This window comes from Empidonax traillii, unplaced genomic scaffold (genome assembly GCF_003031625.1).
Source record: "Empidonax traillii isolate 1590-97213 ecotype Southwest subspecies unplaced genomic scaffold, ASM303162v1 scaffold519:size850040, whole genome shotgun sequence".
NCBI classification, from domain to species: Eukaryota; Metazoa; Chordata; class Aves; order Passeriformes; family Tyrannidae; genus Empidonax; species Empidonax traillii.
Window position 1 is genome coordinate 607288 of NW_020955712.1, and position 19617 is coordinate 626904.

At 41.1% G+C, this 19617-nt stretch overlaps 1 protein-coding gene across 4 annotated transcripts in view; it reads right to left on the reverse strand.

The window, feature by feature from the left end:
- The window catches only part of DYM (dymeclin), a 206929-nt gene that overhangs the window by 119690 nt on the left and 67622 nt on the right, over nucleotides 1–19617 (reverse strand). For all 4 annotated transcript variants that reach the window (XM_027896872.1, XM_027896874.1, XM_027896871.1 and 1 more), the window contains exons 9-11: nucleotides 10549–10731; nucleotides 7390–7568; nucleotides 1619–1744 (exon numbers count right to left, since the gene is read on the reverse strand). In XM_027896872.1, the coding sequence (XP_027752673.1) occupies nucleotides 1619–1744; nucleotides 7390–7568; nucleotides 10549–10731 (488 nt within the window). The remainder of the gene's footprint in view (nucleotides 1–1618; nucleotides 1745–7389; nucleotides 7569–10548; nucleotides 10732–19617) is intronic.

Sequence of the window (19617 nt, forward strand, 5' to 3'; positions counted from 1 at the left end):
CTGGCCACACCCTGTTAATGAACAGAAGCTTCTCACCAGGCACGGGAGTGGGAAAATACACCAGCACAGAGGAAAGGAAAGAAGCAGTTGGTGAAAATCTGAAGTAGAATCGCAGATTAAATTCAGAAGAAAATGGAAGAAGCAAAGGCATGACTGAAAAACAAAGAAATCAGTGCAGGGTAGAAGGAACAAGGTGGGGGTTGTGTTTTTATTAAGATGGAAGTAGTAAACCAATATCCACACTGCACAGCAAACACTACAACTCCGCTGGCAGGGTGAGCTGAAAGGCAAGAATAAACTGGACAAGAAAACCTGATTTATGTTTTCGTTTCACAGCTGGATCCTCATTAAGAAATTTTAGGGAAATCTTCCACTTTTACTCATCCAGCAAGGAATTTATTACAAGACCATGTGTAAAGCCTTCAAAATGAATGAAGAATGATGGGGGGAAGAGACTGAGGCAGGAATGAAGCCTTGTCTGCCGTGCTCCAACCCTCACCAAGCTCAGTTTATGGGAGAGGTTAAAAGACTTAGTGACAGGGAACCCAAAAATACACATCTCACACGTACACCTCTGGTGCACATTTACAGGTTCAAGGCACACAAAGTTGGAGGCAGAAGGAAAAAAAGCTTCAGGAAAACATTTCAGTCATCTTCATGGCTGCTATAGGTGCTCCTACTAAAAGCTGCTTCCCAAAAGGAATTGCCAGGAAACTGCATATAAATCATCTCTTCTTGCTTTCTACTCTCAGAGCAATAGTAAATAATGTGAAATTCCAGAAAATAAACACTGTAACAAAAAAAAAAAAATTGCCTCTCCTTCCAAAACAGGCTGGAAATTTACCTGGGAAGAGTTCTGTTTAGAAACCTTGAAACTAGCTCCCAGCTTTTTTTGTATTTCCACAGTTTCACATAACCCCAGGAGAGAGTCTGTGTCCCCCATTCTAAAAATTAAATTAAAACAGTGCAGATATCTTATGCATTATCACAGCTTTAGAAGGCTGGGAAACTAGAACATAGTTGTCCAAGGTATTGTTCAGCAAGGATGGTCAAGGTCCACCAAAGTTAGTCAAAATTTGGATTCTGTTATATGGACAACATAAAGTAGAAACACATCCAGCAGAATGACACAAAAACAAATGCCAAGTAAGGAAGTAACAGTCAGTCTGGAAAATAAAACTCCGAGTAAAAGCTCCTCTCAGCTGCATCAAACTGGTTAAGTGAAGATTTTAACTAGAAATAAAAAAAGGCTTCCTGTTTTTTTTCCCCTCTCCTCTAGGCCCTCCACTTCCACAGCAAACATTCAGCATCTTTGAGGCAGCCTGCCTGGCTGTTACCACATTAATTTGTAACAGGAACACCAAAAAAGACAGAAAAAGAGATATATGCAGCACTTCCTCTGCAGGAGGGAGAGTGTTTTGATCATTTCACTCGGAAAAGTTTTGAAATTACTCTTCAGGTCACTCATCCTTACAAAAGAAATATGTATCTGCCATCAATTTTGTATGAGCCCATTCAGTCCACCCTGAGGAAACAGATCTGCCAGTGTATCTTCATAAAAGTAAACACTGAAATAACTTCTAGAGCTGAAGGATTATTTACCAAAACAACAACTCACCACTTCATGAATGGATCGGTTGAAGCCATCGTCCTCTGTGAGGATCAGCAAAATGATAAGGGCCATGTAAACGTGGTGTGAGTTCCTTTCCTCAACGTGGTACAGAATTTCAAGAATTGGCAGAACCTTTGGGGAAGGAAAAACGTGTGTATTAGTTTATTCTTCAAATACCTCAGGCAATAAACAGAGGAGGCTCTAAAGCTCCCATGCCCTTCTCAATATCACACCAATTCCTCCCTCTTGAAATAACCACCCCCAAGCACTGATTTTGTCTCCACAGGAGAGTCCAAGCAAATGCTTTCGTGTGGTCAGACGTGGAATTTCAATCCCTAATAAATGAGATTCCCAGCCATACCTACCGAAGGCCCCTCACGCTTCGGTTCTCCTCTCTACACCACGGGGAAAATCAAATTGCTAAACAAGGTTCTCACCAGTTCAAGCAGCAAAACCAGTTGTTTCTGACCATCTTTGCTGCCACACGCCTGGTGTGAAAGGACTTTTTCCTCATCAAATCTAGCCACGCAAATTGGAGCTGAGGTGAGCAGAGGCATTTTGAGTCAGATCCCATTTTGGTGTGCGAGGATGATCCCGGAAAAGAAGCAGTTTGTGTTGGGTTAAGACTAGAAAAGGCCTGTTTTTCCAATTTTAGACAATATGCAGCCAAAGAGAACTGACATTATGATGAGAGTTCAGCCCAAGGTCTTGCAACATTTCCACCAGGATGAACAGCCTAAGCCAAAGTCTTGCAATAATAACGAAAATGAGATTTCATTGCAACAGCAAGCATACCTGAATGCTAGTCTAAAGTTAATCCAGATGCAAACGCTGTCCCTCTACCAACTGAAAATTAGCTTTCCACTGGCTCAGTACAACGTGGCTTCCCCGGGCTGCAGAAATGGGCCTAAATCACAAAATACCCTGGAAAAAGGAACTGGAGAAAACTCTCAGTTCCAAGAAGCTTCTAGACACCTAAAGGCTTGCTGTTTTTCAAAACAGGCCAAGTGCAGCAGGATGAATCATGTGAAACCTATTCTGGTGAGCGGCCAGGACACCGAGTGCTTCACAAGCCCTCTGAAGTTACCAAAATGTTCTCTTACAATCAACCATCCTCAAAACAGCTGGAACATACTAAAACAGTTTCTATTAAAATGAAATGAGATTGATCTAAATGCTGCAGGCCGCAAAACCTTTTGACAGATGCTTTGGTCAGGGTCAAGACAAGACCACAACAGAAGCTGAGGGACAATATATTTACAATAATATTTTTACTACTATTAAAGAAATATGAAAATAAAAAAACATTACGTAAAAATATTTATACATTGCAATCATGCTTCCTTTGCCATTTTAAAGGATCCTTCACAAACTCCTCTCTCTCCAGTAGAAACTTGAGTCAACATCTTTGTGTTTTCTGAATATCAGTCTTGACTAAAGACCAGGTTTTCCCTGAAACATGTAACTGATGCATGGCCAAAAAACATCAGTCTTTTTCCTTGGATGGGGGAAAAGGGAGACAACCATTTAGTCCACTGTTTAAATTATTTTAACTCGAGTCCACTGTTCCAATTATTTCCACCTCCCACACTTGCATGTAGCTTTGACTGCATAAGCTCTAAGTCCTTTCCAAGTCCAAGAGTTGTGATATTAAGCTGAATAGAGCTGGAAGCAATATAAAACTAACAGAGAATTGCATTTACAACTGGACTTTGCAGGGAGAACAACAAAAGCCTTGCTGAAGGCAACCACTGGAACAACTTCTTGGTTTTCTAGGCAGATCCCAAATAGAATCATTGCAGGGTTTGGCTCGGAAGAAACCTTTAAAGGTAACTGAGATCCAGTCTGGTGAGTGTTAAATAATACCACACAAAGCACTCTGGCAAAGTGTAATCCTTCAGAACAGCTCAGAATATCTTCTCTTTCTATGCACATTAATATCAGTTCAAACTGTAGCTGGAAAAGTCCATCCACGCTCCTAAAGTGCTCCGAGTCCTACCAGTGTGTGGCTACAAACTACATTTAAAAAGCATGCCTCAGTATTAAGACATCAGACATATTTCCCTATGAGCCAACACGTCAAAGTCTTACTAAAATTTCATACTAGCTGCTGAACAGTGGACTAGCTTTCCAAATTACTGCAATCAGTCCTCTTGCCCCAAACAAACCTCCTTTCTTTCAAAACCTCTTCCGACTTCCACTGCCTTGGCCACGATTCCCTTTCCACTCCTCTTTCAGGCTCCTCTCCCTCTACACACCAGATTAAGCTTGGGGAGGCAAATGGCAGCTTAACTCTCTCTGACCTGCCATTTCCACATGAAAACAGAATAAATTCACGTAGTTTCTATAACCCTTCCTCCTTCCAACACTTCTTCCTTTACAGTGATTGCGAAGTGCACACACTTTTAGGACAAGTATTACCGTGCTCAGAACGAAAACTGTTCGAGGAGCCACAGCTTAAATAAAAAAGCTAGGATGCAAGATTCAATTGAAATTCTAATTCTATTAAAGCAGAAAAGTGAAAAGACTCTGGGAGATGGCCAGCCAGAATCTGGAGGAGATAGTTTTCTCCAAAAGATGGAAATCATCTCAGGGATCTTCCTTTTTATGCTGTGGCTTTGTCCACCCGCCACCTCTTTTTGTATTACTGGCCCTTATAGTCAGTAAACCACCACTACTGCACTACTACTGACACTCCCCCATCAGGAGCAGCTTTTAACTGGCAAGACACAGCCACCATTAAAAAGTTACTTTTAATCTCCAAAAACAAGTGGCAGGTAAAAACAGACACTGAAAATTGCAGGTGCTATATTCAGTCCCAGGTTGGTTTTTTCCCCAGTAAAGTGTCTCAAAACAGCTTGTCTTTAGAAATCAACAAAATACAAGCAGTAACCTGCCTAAGCCAAATTTATACCACAGGAAAAAATACTGCTGTACCATCAGTTGATATAAATACATCATCATATACATTATTTCAGTCCAGTCATGTCGAGCAGCAACAAAAGCTCAACTCAGCAGCCAAAGCAAACACACTGAATAGCTCATTTCTTATAAGCAGAAATCTCACTGGTATTTTTACTTGCAATATTGGTGTTAATTCAAACAGGAAAAGGCTCAACATTCTCCCATCCACAGACCACGATGCTATGCCTATCAAATATTTGCTAACTGCATCCTATTTCAACTGCCCCCCCACTTCCTGGAGAATCCTTGCCAAATCCTAGATGTGAACATCCCAAACAGCATCAAGATATTTAATCCATATTATAATTCTACAGCATTATACAAAGTGACATAAGTTTCGAAAGACACACAAAGATTCTATTCATTCCAGGCCGAACAGATTTATTGCAAGAGCAAAGAAGTTGATTTACTACCGATAAAACGTGAATCCCAGCAGAAGGTGAAAGGTATTTACCTATAACTGACAGAAGGAGATTCACATACAAATGAGGAAGCGAGCTGAGACAATATCTACTACAACAGTTAAGAAAAAACAACCCGAATCAATTTACAAATTAAACCAAAGTTACAAAAGAGCAAAGACACGTTTCAAAAATCCTCAGGAAACGTTACAGAGCATCTTGTGGTGATGCTTCCTGGGCACAGAAAGAAGAATTAAAATAGGGGAAAACGCAACAAATGGGATGCACTGAGTGCAATGAAACTTCACTGTTTTCCTCCCATACCTCCAGGTTGTGAGAATCAGCCTCCAGGCTTTACTTCTCACCACCCCTCTCTGCAAGCAGGGAGTCCTCTCTGCTCAAGGATTCCCCCTCATGAAGGCACATACACGTCCTGATGCTTCTCCAGCTCTTCTCTGGCCTACCATGTTAGCTTCCTAAGCCTCTCCCAGTTTTACTGGCAGTTTTAGGGCAAATAAAAATTAAAATTCTCTGCACTGTCTCTCCATTTTTCAACAGCCTGTCACTATTTTATGAAGCATGGTAGTACACCACCACAAGTACTAGCACCACTCTTGCCACAAAGGAAGGAATAACCAGGTCCAATATTCAAGTCCCTTCATCGAATTTACAAGCCCAAGAATGAATTAGCTTTTTTCGCTGCAGGGCTGTAATTAGGAGATCACGATTTCTTTGATCTCACTACCCCAATCCTTTTTGGGTCTGTGTGACTGAGCAATTAAAACTGCTCTTCTCAGTTGGTTGCTGCTCATTCTCACCTACTGTCCCAATAAAAACAAGAGAATTGGGCAAAAATGTCAGTAACCTGTCAGTAGAGATCACAAAAAAGCAGCAGTATGCAGGAAGAGCAAAATAGGAGCAGACAGTTTCTAATGCTGCTATCCAAAAAAACCCCAAACAACCCCCCAAAAAACATACTGTTGACTTTTCAGTCATGCTTTTCTGAATTTTCCCAGATTTTCCCACAAAGTGTTAAATGTTGCTGATGATTTCTGGGATTTTCTAATTTTTTTTTTTTTTTTTTTAGGTGATAATATATGAAAATATCCCACACTGCAGAGCATCTGAGTACCTGCATTGGGAGTTGTTTTGAGACATGCACCTCATGGCTTTTCTGGAAGTTTTACAAGGTATCAGACAATGTGATTCTAAAACAATGCACATACCTAACCTTTTCTTCTCCAAACAACCTGGTCTAGTGGAAGGTGACCCTGCGCATGGCAGGGGGTTGGAATGAGATGAGCTCTAAGGTCCCTTCCAACCAACCTAAACCATTCTGGGATTCTATCTGATGATTCTAAAGACACAGCAAATTGTTCAGGTTAGCAGCTGTTAGGCTCCTCATATCCCACACTAACTGCCCCCAAAAATTATACACGACCATTTGTTCACAGAACTCATGCAGAATGACTCAGCCTTTTCCCAGATCATCTGCAGCAGACGACACAGGAGTTCAGCCTTGAATCACTTCAGGATCAACCATCTCACCCCCGTTTGCCAACAGTGGCGTCTATCAACTCCGATTTTAGCAATACATCTGCTGGAACTTGGACTGAAACCAAACTCACTCCATATCTGCCATCAAACAGGCAAGGGATCTAATTACCTGGCAAGATTTCAAATATTAAAATGGAAAGGGTTCTCTATTCCGTTACCAATCCCCCCAGACAGCCATTATCTTATTAAAGGAATGCTTTTTAATAAGTAAGATTTGTTAAAGTGGTTTGTGACATGACTAAAGTGGGGAGCATAAGCTAATTTATAACCTACAAAAACCATACCAGGTGTCTGTTATATTGCCCATTAACCACAATCCCATTTAAGTGGCTAAAAACTCACTACAGCTGTATTTCCATAAAACCTGTGAGCTGCTCCATGAGGAGTTTCAGTCTCAGGTCAACCCTGTAAGACATTTGGCATGTTAGTCAAGTTACAGCTCATTTTGTTAACTATTATTCCTGAATGCGCACAGTAAGCTCGTGCAACTTTTTGGCCCAAATACCTAAAAGAGATAAATAAAATAATGAATAGACTGATATCTGCCACCAGTTTCTTTACACCACGATCACAGAAGTGAGCAGGTCTGACCTGGATCATAAATAGTGGCAAGAGAGAGAGGGAAAGAGACAGTCTTTTAGCTTTACCAGTACTACCCTTTACTGCAGTGACATGTTCAGCATGACACTCCCGAGATGGCGTAACAAAAATGAGTGAGTGAGCTAGAACCAGTGAAAAAGTGAGGTAGGACCTACTGCCCCCACTGCAGAACAGGGACCACTGGCAGCTGGCAGCACCCACAGTCCCAGGACCAGCCCCTTGTGGTGAGAATCAGGCAGGCAGAGAAAGACTTACCAGGTTTTCTATGTCTGTCCGTGCCAACACGTACGTCCGCACGTTGCTGTTCTGGTGCAGAAGCATGTACAAAAGGAGAGTGGCCTGATCAGACTTCTGCTGCTCACACAAAGCCGTGTATAAGCTGTTAAAGTTAATCTGGAAAGCGTGTGGACTCGATGATGAGAAAGCAGTGTTATCTGAAATAAAGAAACAAGAGAAAAATCTTGAACAAATAACGTTTATCATTCAGATAAAAATCTCTTGGTGAAATATTTTATTTGGATACCACAGCGAGGAGGAAATAAAAATCATCCATAACTCCTATCACTAGTGGTCATAAACCCTAATAGGGTCTCATGAAGCTTCAGCTGTGCCAAAAAAGCTGAGGGTGTTCCTCCCACGTGAGGTCCAGTTAGGCCCCTCTACCTGCACAAAACACTCATCTTTTTTCATGAAGCTATTCTTCTTGTCCAAACGGCTTTCACTGCTAAGAAGCAACGTGGTCCTAGGAGCTGCTGCAGGTAGAACAGCTACAATGTCTTCTCAGGAACCAGTATGCTGACAATTCACCCCAAACTTCCAGGTTTAGTTCCCTGGCATCAATATGGAGTACCTCTCATCCATCCATTCCTTGGCATGAAGGGGATATATGCATAGGTCAAGACTACCGTGGTATTTCAGTGAAACACAGACACTGTCAGGACTTTAGACGTGTGTGGTGAGGAGTTTCATGGGTTAAGTGGTGTAAAACACGACCTTGCATCGTCTGACATCCCTCAAACTAACAGCAGTTTGTTCATATTCACAATACACTCTGCGCCAGAGCTGGAAGTGAAAATAGAACAGATTTCTGTTCACAGAACCTTTACCAGTTTCAATAAAAAAACTGGTAAACATCTGCACAGATCTCTGTGGTCTAGGAATTCCCAGTGGAAACAGAAGAGGCTCAAAGGGGGCTTTTAAACAGAACTCAAAGGGGGCTTTTAAAAAAGATGGAGAGTGACTTTTTACATAGGTAAATAGTGACAGGACAAGGGGATTTTAAACTGAAAGAGGAGACAGTTAGATAACAGATTAGGAAGAAATTCTTTATGCTGAAGGTGGTGAGGCCCTGGCACAGGTTGCCCAGAGAAACTGTGTCTGCCCCATCCCTGGTAATGTCCAAGGCCAGGTTGGACAGGGCTTGGGGCAACCTTATCTAATGGAAGGTGTTCCTGCCATGGCAGGGGGCAGAACTGGGGATCTTGAAGGTCCCTTCACACCCAAACTCTACTGTGGTTCTCTGATTTGTAGCACATATTCTTGGCAAAGTTCCTAAACAGCTTTCAGCGCAGAAGAATGCCGTAGTTGTCACTTATTTTGAACAACATTTCCCCCCTGCTTTGGAAGGAAAAAGTGCTTGGGAGCCCCCCCAGGAGCCTCCCAGGAGTCCTGGCTCCCCTCAGTTTTGTTGGGGCCCGGTGGAGACGACGTGCTGGGGAGCCGCCGCTTCCCTTGGCCTGGGCGAGGGGTGGCAGCTCCAGCCATTCAGCTGGAGTCAGCAGGAGCCCTGGAGCAAACCCTCCTCCTGCCTGCGGGAGCCGGGAAGCGCTGCCGTGCGCACACGGAGGCGAGACGCGGCCCCGCGGCGACGGGAGCCCTGCCCGCCCCAAAACAACATCCCCACAGGCACAGCAGAGACCCAAACCTGCCCTTTCTGAACCTACTGACCACGCCTATGGGCCAACTGGCGCAAAACCTCCTGCTTTGGGTGAAAATTTCGCTCCACGAGGGTAGGTTTGGATGTAGACGGCAACATCAGAACAACTGCCCTCCTTGATGCCACAGTTCATTAGCTGAGAAGTGTCCACTGACTTTCCAGCTTCACCTCTGTGGGTGTTTAAACTGTGCCACTTGGATTTACAGCATTTCACTACCAGTAATAAAAATCTAAACAGAATGAAAGAAACTTACCAGCAACAGTAGCACAATCCTGTATTATTCTACAGAACATTAAACTGATCAACAGAAAAATTAAACTATTCCAGACCATGCAGAATAAAGAAAACTATATTGAATTCTACTAGTTTTGTCCCAATTAAATTATATAAATTACTTCTACCAAAAAAAAATCCAACACAGTTTTCTTTTTAAAGTCATATGCTATAAATCATTGTGAGAGCAACCAGCCTTTTTTTTTTTTTTGATCTCACTTTCCTCGTACCAACCCCTCAGAATGTTTACAAGAATCAAATTTAAGCTCAATTACGAGTATTACAAGTGGAAACAAGTTTCTGGGAAACCATAAGTCATTCTATAACTGTACACAACTAGAGAAAATACAGCTTTTCATGCTACTTTTGACGTAGAAAAAGTTCTTTTAAAATTTTATAATGACAAGTGTATAATACTTCTCAACGAAATTTACTGGCTGCTAGTGAATATAATCAAAGTCAACCAAAATAAAACATTAGTGGAAGTCTGCAGTTTAAGAAACAGAGCAAAGCAAAACCTCTATCAACAATTTGATCTCAACCACCTGGAAATGGCATACCATAAATCCAAGGACCAGGTTAGGATTCAGAATTCTTCTCGTGAGAACAAACCTCCATCCTCATGCGCCTTCCACACATACAAAACTCATGAAAGTGTTTATATTAGCCTTATTAAAATTATTAAAATTAATCTCCTTAAAATTATATTTTTTTCCTCACACTTGCAACACAAGAATATAGTCAGCAAATCCACCCAGGCAGCAACTCAATTGCTTATCTTCGCTCTAAGGAACAGGACTCCAGCTAAACAGGATTTCTCTGTAAAGTTTTAGGTGACTCCAGCAGACTCTTGGATAACCCACCTACTTATAGGTCAGTTTTATTTATATTTTATGAAATTACGGTGTCACAGAACCACCAAGTTTGGAAGAATCCTTCGAGATCATCTAGTCCAGTGGTAAACAGGATTAGAATTACAAAGTTTACAACGTCTCAAGTCTGAAGGACAAGGTATCCTCCCTCTGTCCCTGCCATTAAGTTCCAGCAGCTGAGGAACTTCACCTCAAAACTCCCAGAAGAAAAGGCACAATTACTGCTCTTCCATGGGGTTGCCGGAAGAACAACAATTTCTGGAAGGAGAACCTCTAAGCAATCACAGCAACTTAAAACTCACTTTCAACAGGAAGTAAGAACAGATACAAACCTTGCGTGTTCTTGAAGGACATAATGGCCTGCCTGTAGGGGTTGGGCATGTCTGGGGCATCAGTCAGGTTGGCCAGGACCAGCAGCAGCAGCAGGCTCTGGCTGGCGAGCGGGGAGCACTGCTCCAGCTGCGGGGACGCTTTGCTGCCCACCCCGCCGAGCGTGAACACCGTCCACAGGCCAGCTGCATAGGAGAGCACAAAACAGCATGTTAACGTCTCAAAACCCCTTCAGAGGGCAGGGTCAGGTAAGTTGTGAGGGGGAAATTCCTCCCACAGGTTGCCCAGAGAAGCTGTGGCACGCCTGGATCGCTGGAAGTATCCAAGGCCATGCTGGACAGGGCTTGGGATAGCGGAAGGTGTTACAAAGTCCCCAAACGCTGTTCGTCAAAGCTCATTATTACACAGCTTAAAGTTTGATGTCTGGGCCTGAAACACAGCGCCATTTTCATTTTTACAGCATTAAAAAAAAAAAAAAAACAAACTCCAACACTAACTGCACTTGAAATTCATGTTCCCAGCTACAGCAGCATTGGCGAGCCAAGCTGACCAGCAACGTGCCCAAGTGCCAATTAGAGGAGAAGGAGCATCAAGGGAGGATTAGAGGACTCTCCTCATCCCTCTCCAGAAAGTCCATCAGTCCTTATTTCCTTACTACTGCTCACGGCACTCTACTACACCACTGAAAAAAAAAAAAAAAATTAAGGAAAGCAGCAAAACTGAAACAAAGATGGTGCAAACTCAGCATTGCTGGGGGACAAAGCCAGGGAAAAGGACAAACCCTCCATTTTTATCACATCTGGGCCCCTGATACGTTCCCAGGGGAATAAGAAGCAGACCCTCTCAATCACAGTATATACTACATTCCTCCCCAAATGCCTGCCTAGCAGTTCATTTTTTTGAGTGTATCTTCAAATTTTATGGCACAGACCGAGCATTTCATCAAATTATTCATTTAACAGGCCAAAGCCTTGAGTTATACAGGAAAAAAAAAAAAAAAAAAAAAAAAAAATAAAAAAAAAAAAAAAAAAAAAAAAAAAAAAAAAAAAAAAAAAAAAAAAAAAAACTCAACTAAAAAAAAAAAAAAAAAAATTAGAAAATTCTTATTTCCTCTTCTAGTTAATGCCTAAATTGAAAATTAATTACAATTTTAGCCACTTCTTACAGAAGACAGAAAAAGTTAAGGAAGTTTACTTTTCAGTCTCGTAGTCTAAGAGATTCAAAGTGAAAATGACAAAATCCTGCAAGCCATGTGAATGCAAAGCATTAAGTGTAGTGTAACCAAATAAAAGAATCTCAAGTACTCTCAGCCCTACAAAATTTCAAGCCACTCCAAAGAGCGCTTTTCTCCAAACGTAATTATATAGTCAGATTATGTAATAAACCAGTGCTCCCTCATCAGCACAATTGCAGGGCAATTACTGCCATGTCAAGGGCAAGGCAACTAATGCCACTCAGTGTTAAGCAGCTTGAGGGAGTTCTTATAATAAAAAGCACTATAATTACAGCCTTCTTAGCAAAAATTTCATGTTCCATTAATAACCCTTTATCACCATGGTTTCAATCCACTGCCCTTTAAATCAGAATGAATGATGCTGACCATGAAGTTAGTTTCCGAACTCTCATGAGTTATCCAGAGGGGTAAAGTGCAAAAAAAATTATTGTAAGAAAACTGCAACAACCATACATTTATCATACGTTAAGTGAATTCAAATTCGGCACATTTCCTTTCCTAAACTTCAGCTCAGTTCTCTTTTTTTTGTTGTTTTTTGGTTTTTTACCACCCCACCCTTCTGAGGCTGGCATCTGCCACTGCTACACCTTTCCTCAACAGTCGGGAAAGGGGGGACGCGGCCAAAATACTGCCGATTAATCTGAATCTTCCACCAGGGAGAACGAGGTCACCACGTGCGAGGGAAGTCTGAACATGAAGGCACGACCCAAGTAACCTCCTGAAGTCCTCCCTCACACTGGCAAGTCCGGCAGAAAAGCAACCCCCACGCAACAGGTTCAGAAAACCCCTTTCAGTTCCAAAGTGCAACGTCACATTCAACCCCAAGTTGGTTGCAGCACCCAAGTTGGTTGCTGCCCCCAAGGTACTCAAGTTAAGAGACATTTCTAAGGAAAATGTTGTTTCTGATCGTAAACTGAAGACCGAAGTGCCAACAAATAAACAGCTCGGGAGGACAGAGAGACAGTGTTTCTAGTTCTACGTAATAAGTTCCCGATATATGAGATACCAGTTTGCTAAACCTGGTTTTATATTTATGCATATTTCAAAGTTACAAGGCTATATTTAAATTCTTTTTCATGTAAAGCAAAGCAGCTTATGCTGCAACCCCTTAGGAGCTCTGCTCGGTATATTCTTCTGAGATCTGAAGTAAACAGAAAACATAGGAACAATATATACACTGATACAGCGTGGCCAGAATCATATTTCAGATTCTGCTTTTTCAGAACATCACAGAGGAAAACAAACAAACAAACAAAACAAAACAAACAAAAAACAAACCACCAAAAACCCAAACAAAACCAAAACCAAAAACCAAACAAACACACAAAAAAAGACCCCACAGAATAAAAGGAAGGAAATGCCACGGTTAAAAGGGATGAACGCCAGGTTGGACGGGGCTTGGAGCAACCTGATCTAGTGGAAGGGGGGTGGAATGAGATGAGCTTTGAGGTCCCTTCCAACCCAAACTATTCTGGGATTCCACAATTCTATGAAAATTCCCATTTAAGCCAACAGGATAGCCATAGGTGGCTGTAACAGTACTAGTGCTGCCTGGCATCACTACAAGCATGAAGAGAAATTTGGCCTAGACATCAGCACACACTTCAACATGCAGAGCTTGGATGTCTTTTACACTGAATTTTCACTTTAAATTTAATTTACTCCTATTTTCTTGTCACTTCTGCACATATCCCAAGGGAAATGGAAATTCACAAAGTTTTCTTAAAGCTTTCTAGATCTCTGGGAGGTGGCCAAGACAGGACAGGGTTCTCAAAACTAAACCACTGAACTGTGAAATGGAGGGAGGAGTTGATTACCTGAAATAGCATTGTGAGCCAAAATGCTTCTGAAGATTTATAAACTATTGAAAAGCCTCTACATTACCAAATCCTACCTTTCTGGTCCTAATTATAAGCCTGATGAAGTTAATAATCCATAACCCTAAAACAGTCTCTTCAATGTTGTTGTGGTTTAACACCACACAGCCAACCATTTGCTCCTCCCTGGTGGGATGGAGGAGAGAACTGGAAAAAAAACAACTGGAAAATTCATGGGTTAAGAATTTTTCTGTTCACTGGGACAGAAAAGGATGGGAAAACGATGATGATGATGGTGATGATGACAATAATAATAATAACAGTAATAATAGAATGTACAAAAGAGTCTCCCTCACTGGGGTTATTCCAGAACCATCTGGATACAATCCTGTGCCATGTGCTCCGGAGTGACCTTGTTGGAGCAGCGAGATGGGACCAGATGACCTACTGTGATCCCTTCCAGCCTGAACCACTCCGGGATTCTCTACTACAGCTTTATTTCTTGACTCAGTCCCACATGGAACCACACTGGTCAAATGTTTGTCAATTAGAGAAATATAAAATCCTGCCAACTATTTCTGTCAAATACCTGGATACTTTGATATGGAACCAACTCCTTTAACCTTTAAAACTAAATAATAGATACACTTTTGATCTTCTCTTCCACCAAACTACCCATCACAGATTTTTTTTCCCCCCACTCATACAATGCAAGGCAGAGCAAGAAATGCAGGTCTTAAAGAGCAAGGTATTTTTCTTTGCAATAGAGAACCTGAGGCCTTCTCTAAGCTGGCTGGAAACACAGTTCACAGCCGTGAAAACAAACCCGGGACTTTAATGTAGTTTGACAGTCTGTGAAACAACACTTAATGGCAAAATGAAGTTATGACACATTCATCAAAATAGAACTTTCTTTCACCTGACTGTTACTTAACACAAACACAGCTCTGCAGAAATCTCAGCCCGGTGCCTGGTCTCTGTTACACAACGAGACACAAATAAGGCTCATGTTTGTACCTCCTTGGAGAAAAGTTTTAAACCCACTTATTTTTAGTTTCATGTGACTAACTAGAATTTTAGGAGTTTGATTCTGAAGGCATTTTAAAACCAACAGATAGGTAGGAACGCAGAGGGTGCTTTAAAAACTCATTATACTCATATAAAGCATTGCAGTTTATAGCCAACAACTTCTAGCAGTGCCCACTGTTACTTTAAGTCAGTATATCCACTGACTGTGAGGTATAATTGATTTGTGAGCTCCCTTGGGGTAGTTATTGAACTACCTGCAATTCTTCCACAAAACATGTTATTCGCCCTCCAATCTTCAGTATAAAGGCCTGGAAGACAAACTCTCTGAGCCTTCCCCCTGGACAGAGCATTAAATTAATGCTGAGGAAATTGGTATTACTTATCTCGAAGCATCTTTCTATGAAACGAAGATTTGAATTTTCTTTCTAAAATCTAATAGCAGCTGCAAAATGCAATCATAGTAATAACAGAACTTCAAGCTTTCCTTTGAACAGCCTGTCCTTCATTAAGTTTAAATATAGGCATTAAATTTCAATTCATACTGGCAAAGCCTTTTTGAGTATGCTCTTGTCTCTCTCTCCTCAGTGGAGCTTGGTAACAAAGCAGATCCTTCCCTCTTCCCTCATCTCACAGCCCCAGTCCTCTCATACATCATTAGCATTTTCCCAATGAGTTTTATTGCTTTTGAAATTATTTTTCAGAGGGCACCAGGCTGAGGCGCAGCCTCAGGCTTCTTCCAGGACTGAAAAGGATGAAACAAGAGTTTTAGTAGACATGAATATCTTGAAAAGAGAGATCATCTTGATCTCTCCCTGTCATTTTAACATTTCCAAAACAACAATCCTGCTCCCTTGTTGCAAAACTGGAAAGAACATAAACAGATGAGGCTATAGAAGTTGGTAAAAAACATGTTAAATACCAGAAAGAAAACCCAACCACAAAGCAAAAAAAAAACCCCAAAACAGTTATAACTTATGTTTAGCAATCTGTCCAAATCAAGTCCTAGCTCCACACTCTGCTTTTCCTATTTCTGAAACTTTCAGCATCCAGAAGATTGTCCAGTGTTGCCATAAAATCTAAGGCATCAGTAAATACAGATGATGAGCTAAAGCAAAAGTGATTTTCATTGCATCTAATTGATACCATCGTGTACTTCCTCCACCAAAACCAGTGAATAACCTATTATTAAAAAACATTACAATTACTATTTAATTCTTATTACATTCAAGCAGCAGCTTTGGGAACTTGAGGGTTTGGTTTGATTTCTTTTTTTTTTTTAACTTAATGCTTATTATGTGTGTCACATTTCTTAAGTCAATTCAATGGTTCTCACACTGTGGTCTGGTGAACACTTTCTGGTGGCCCGTGGAGAGCTGGCAGATCACGTTGTGCTGGCTCTTGTCCTCGTTTCCAGCTGCTGCATTGTGTTAGAAGAAAGCTAAAAATACATAAATACTTTCCTACGGTTACTTTTCCATGTAAGCAATTTCTCAAGTTGCCACGGGGATGTTATGTGACAATGAATGGGAGAGGAAAAAGTGGTCCATGGAATGATGAACGGGGATCAGGGAGGCAGCTGCTGTATCAAAGGCATTTTATACTCTATGAGCACGTCCTCAACATCTCAGATCTTTAGTCAGGGAACTTTGAACTGCCAATTGTGAGGAACACTGGGCATACTTGCTTAAAAGACTATAAAAACAGCAGCTACGTTCGTTTTAGGAAAGTCCCGTTGCAGGTTTGGGAAGATTCATTACAGCAAGAAATGAGCAAAGCTGAAGTATAGGAAATACGGAATAATTTCTCTGTGTTTATGAAATATTCCATCCTCAGGCAACACTAAATTCATCTGGAGCATAAACACACAAACTACAACCTCTGACTGTGAAAGTGCATCCAATCAGAGCATAAATAAAGAATTCCCTACTTTGGGTAGGGAAATTACAAAACTCAGAAGCACAAAAATGGCTGTCCTAAATTCTGCAGTAACTCTTTGTTTGCAGTTACTTTTTAATTGCAGTAACTTTTTCAGCTGACAAAAGATCTCATAGACTACAGATTTTTTGCAACGTTATACCTTGGGCATAGTAACACAAACGACAAAAGTAGCAGTTGTTAATTTTCAGCAGTATTCTTCATGCTCTCCCCTGTCTGGCACTGGAGTAACAGAATTAACCCAAGCGAGTTTGAGACACAGAAGGAAAAAAGTTTTACAAACAACCATAAATGAATAGTTTCTGGGTGAGGCACAGTCTAGCAAAATGAATTCACATTTTAAATACTGGTAGGCTAGCTGCTCTCTAAGTCATTAGCAGGCTGCAGCAGGATTTCACAAGTGGGAGAAAATGAATTTGAAAGCATTTTGACACAACAGCTACGTACCAGTCCATCTTGACTCTGCTTTTCTGGAATACAGGAAAGGTACATGATGTGTCAAGAGTCAGTGTGTGATCACTTGGAACTGCATATCCAGGCTTAACATCCCATCGAACTACCACTTAGTCCTTGGTGCGAGGTCAAAGTCACACATCTCAACAGTTTACACAGTGGATTGCCATGGGCTTTTTATCACATGCTTTGTTATACTTCAGGTGCTTTATTATATTTCAGGTGCTTTATTATAATACTTTATTTTCAGTATTTAATTCCTAAATACTACAAAAAAGCTACAGAAAGATTAAAAGCACGTTTTAGATTACTTCTTTATACATTTAAAAAAAAAAAAGTATAGAATAAATGTTTTAAAAACCAAGTTACTTTCTTCTTGTCAAATCAGTGAGACAGAACGACTGTTCTACATTTCATTTATTTCAACTGGCTCACTGAAATATATGACTGAGTATGACTTAATTGTTTGAGGTTTTTCACACCTAATAACACTATTGTAAAGGCGACCAGTATTTCATCCCACTTGCCAAGAACAGCAGAAGGTAGTTATTTCTGTGAAGCCAAGCTCTGCAACACCAGCTCCCTGCCTGTCCCACTCCTGGTCGCTGGGAATCGCCCAGTTCGTGTCTGTGCATCCACATTTTCGAAGCACACCCCGCGCATTGTTCCCGATGCTGCAGCAGGACAGGGAATGGCTGGGATGCAGGAGCCGCTGGGGAAGAGGTAGCCCAGGAAATCTCCACATAAGCCCTCCGGAGCTGGAGGGGCTCCGACAGGCCCGAGGCGGCCGGGGCCGTGATGTCATTAACACATTCTGGAAGCAGCTTTTCAGGAAATGAATCATGGAAGCAAGCGAAATGCAAAGATGTATTAGGTAACTGTGTCCATCCCCTACCCATGCAACAGTGTTCCCTCCAGTTTGTTATTCTATCCAGTCTAATTTTAAGGAACTAGTAATGGAGCTTGAACCACATCCTTTGGGAAGAGTGTTCCATAATCTAATAAACCTCAATGTCAAGATTTTTTTCCTAATATTCAGCCTAAGCATTACTTTGTTCAGCTTCATCTCCTTATTCCTGTAAGTGGTTCTATGTAATACCATAAAACATTTCTTCCCCAGTTCAGTGTTTACAGCCTTTAAATAAAAGGCACAGTCAGGTCTCCTTTGTTGCCCAGCCAAATTACATACACAGATTTTTCTTTCCTTTCTTTGAAAGTCTTTTCCACTTTGCTTCCTGTGATTAATCGCAGCTCCAATACTTTGCACGACCTTTCAATGTCCTGGAACTGAAAAGCGTTACAAACACTGAACTTTGTAGGTTTACTATAATAAACAAGCATATTCCTCATTTTACTGCAAAAGTAGTGTTTATTTCCTTTTAAAATATTCATATTTTTTTTTACCTCTAGATCTCAGGAGATGTTTACTGTGAGATCTAAAATGAGAGAGGCTTTCCTTAGGGGCAGGAACCCCATCTATTCCCCCATAACTCTTCCTCTGGTTTTGAACTTCAGAATAAAGAGACAGCCACCTTCTCCCAAGACCATGAAGCTCAGCTGCAGACTTGCATCCCCATCAAAGCTTTTGACGCCAGCGGAAACGTATAAAGACACCCTCAAGAAAGCATTTAATCTGAAAAACTACAGAAACGTTTAAAAGCAGAGTCAACACCTGTAAACTCACTGAAGCTATACTGCATGTAATTACATATATTCTTTGTGGTTGGAATTGGTAACCTTAGAGGTCTTTTCCAACCTTAGTGATTCCACGAGTCTACGGTAAATTTAACATTTGCAGATGGGGTCTGCTTCTCTTAGTCGTACAGAGATGCTGAAGCAGCTTTGTTAGCTGGAAACCCCTGACGACATTTTTATTACCTTTAATTGAAATATGAGTAGCAGAGATACCCAGACACCTGGAAGAATTTTGTAAAGCAAGTTACGCATCACATTCCTGAATCAAAAGGCTACCAAGTCTTCAAATAAGGCTGGAAACAACTCTAATAAACCATTAATTCGCTTCTAGAAATATATTAAAAGAACTATAAGGAGGGAGCATCTTAAGCAAGGAATCTTCACATTTTTATTAGCTCCAATCCTAGCCTGTTGCTGGCAACACCAATTTCAACTCCTTTGGACACAAGTGATACAATTTTTGAGACGGAACAAAATTCCTGCTGCGCATTTGAAGACTCTCCAGTAGAACTGAAGCTGAAAATGTGACCACAATATCAAGAAAAAATAAATAAAGGTTTTATGGTATTACACAAGGCACAATATCACAGTATTATGACTACTTGAAACCTGGGAAACTAAGTGCAAGCTCGAAGAGGGTGAGGGAGAGTAAAACGAATGAGAAATGTGGGAAAAACGGCAAATCCACCCAGTGTTGGATTGAATTTTAGAGGAACTGTCTGACTCAATCATCTTTCAGCCTTGGAACAGCAAACCTCACGTCAACAGCAAGTTCACATAGTGAGACATTAAAAGGGACTCGTTGGATGGTGGGGTTTTGGGACTTTTTTTGGTTTGGGTTGTTTTGGTAGGGGTAGTTAGTATTTGGGGAGTTCTTTTGTTTGGTTTTGTGGTTTTTTTTTTTTTTT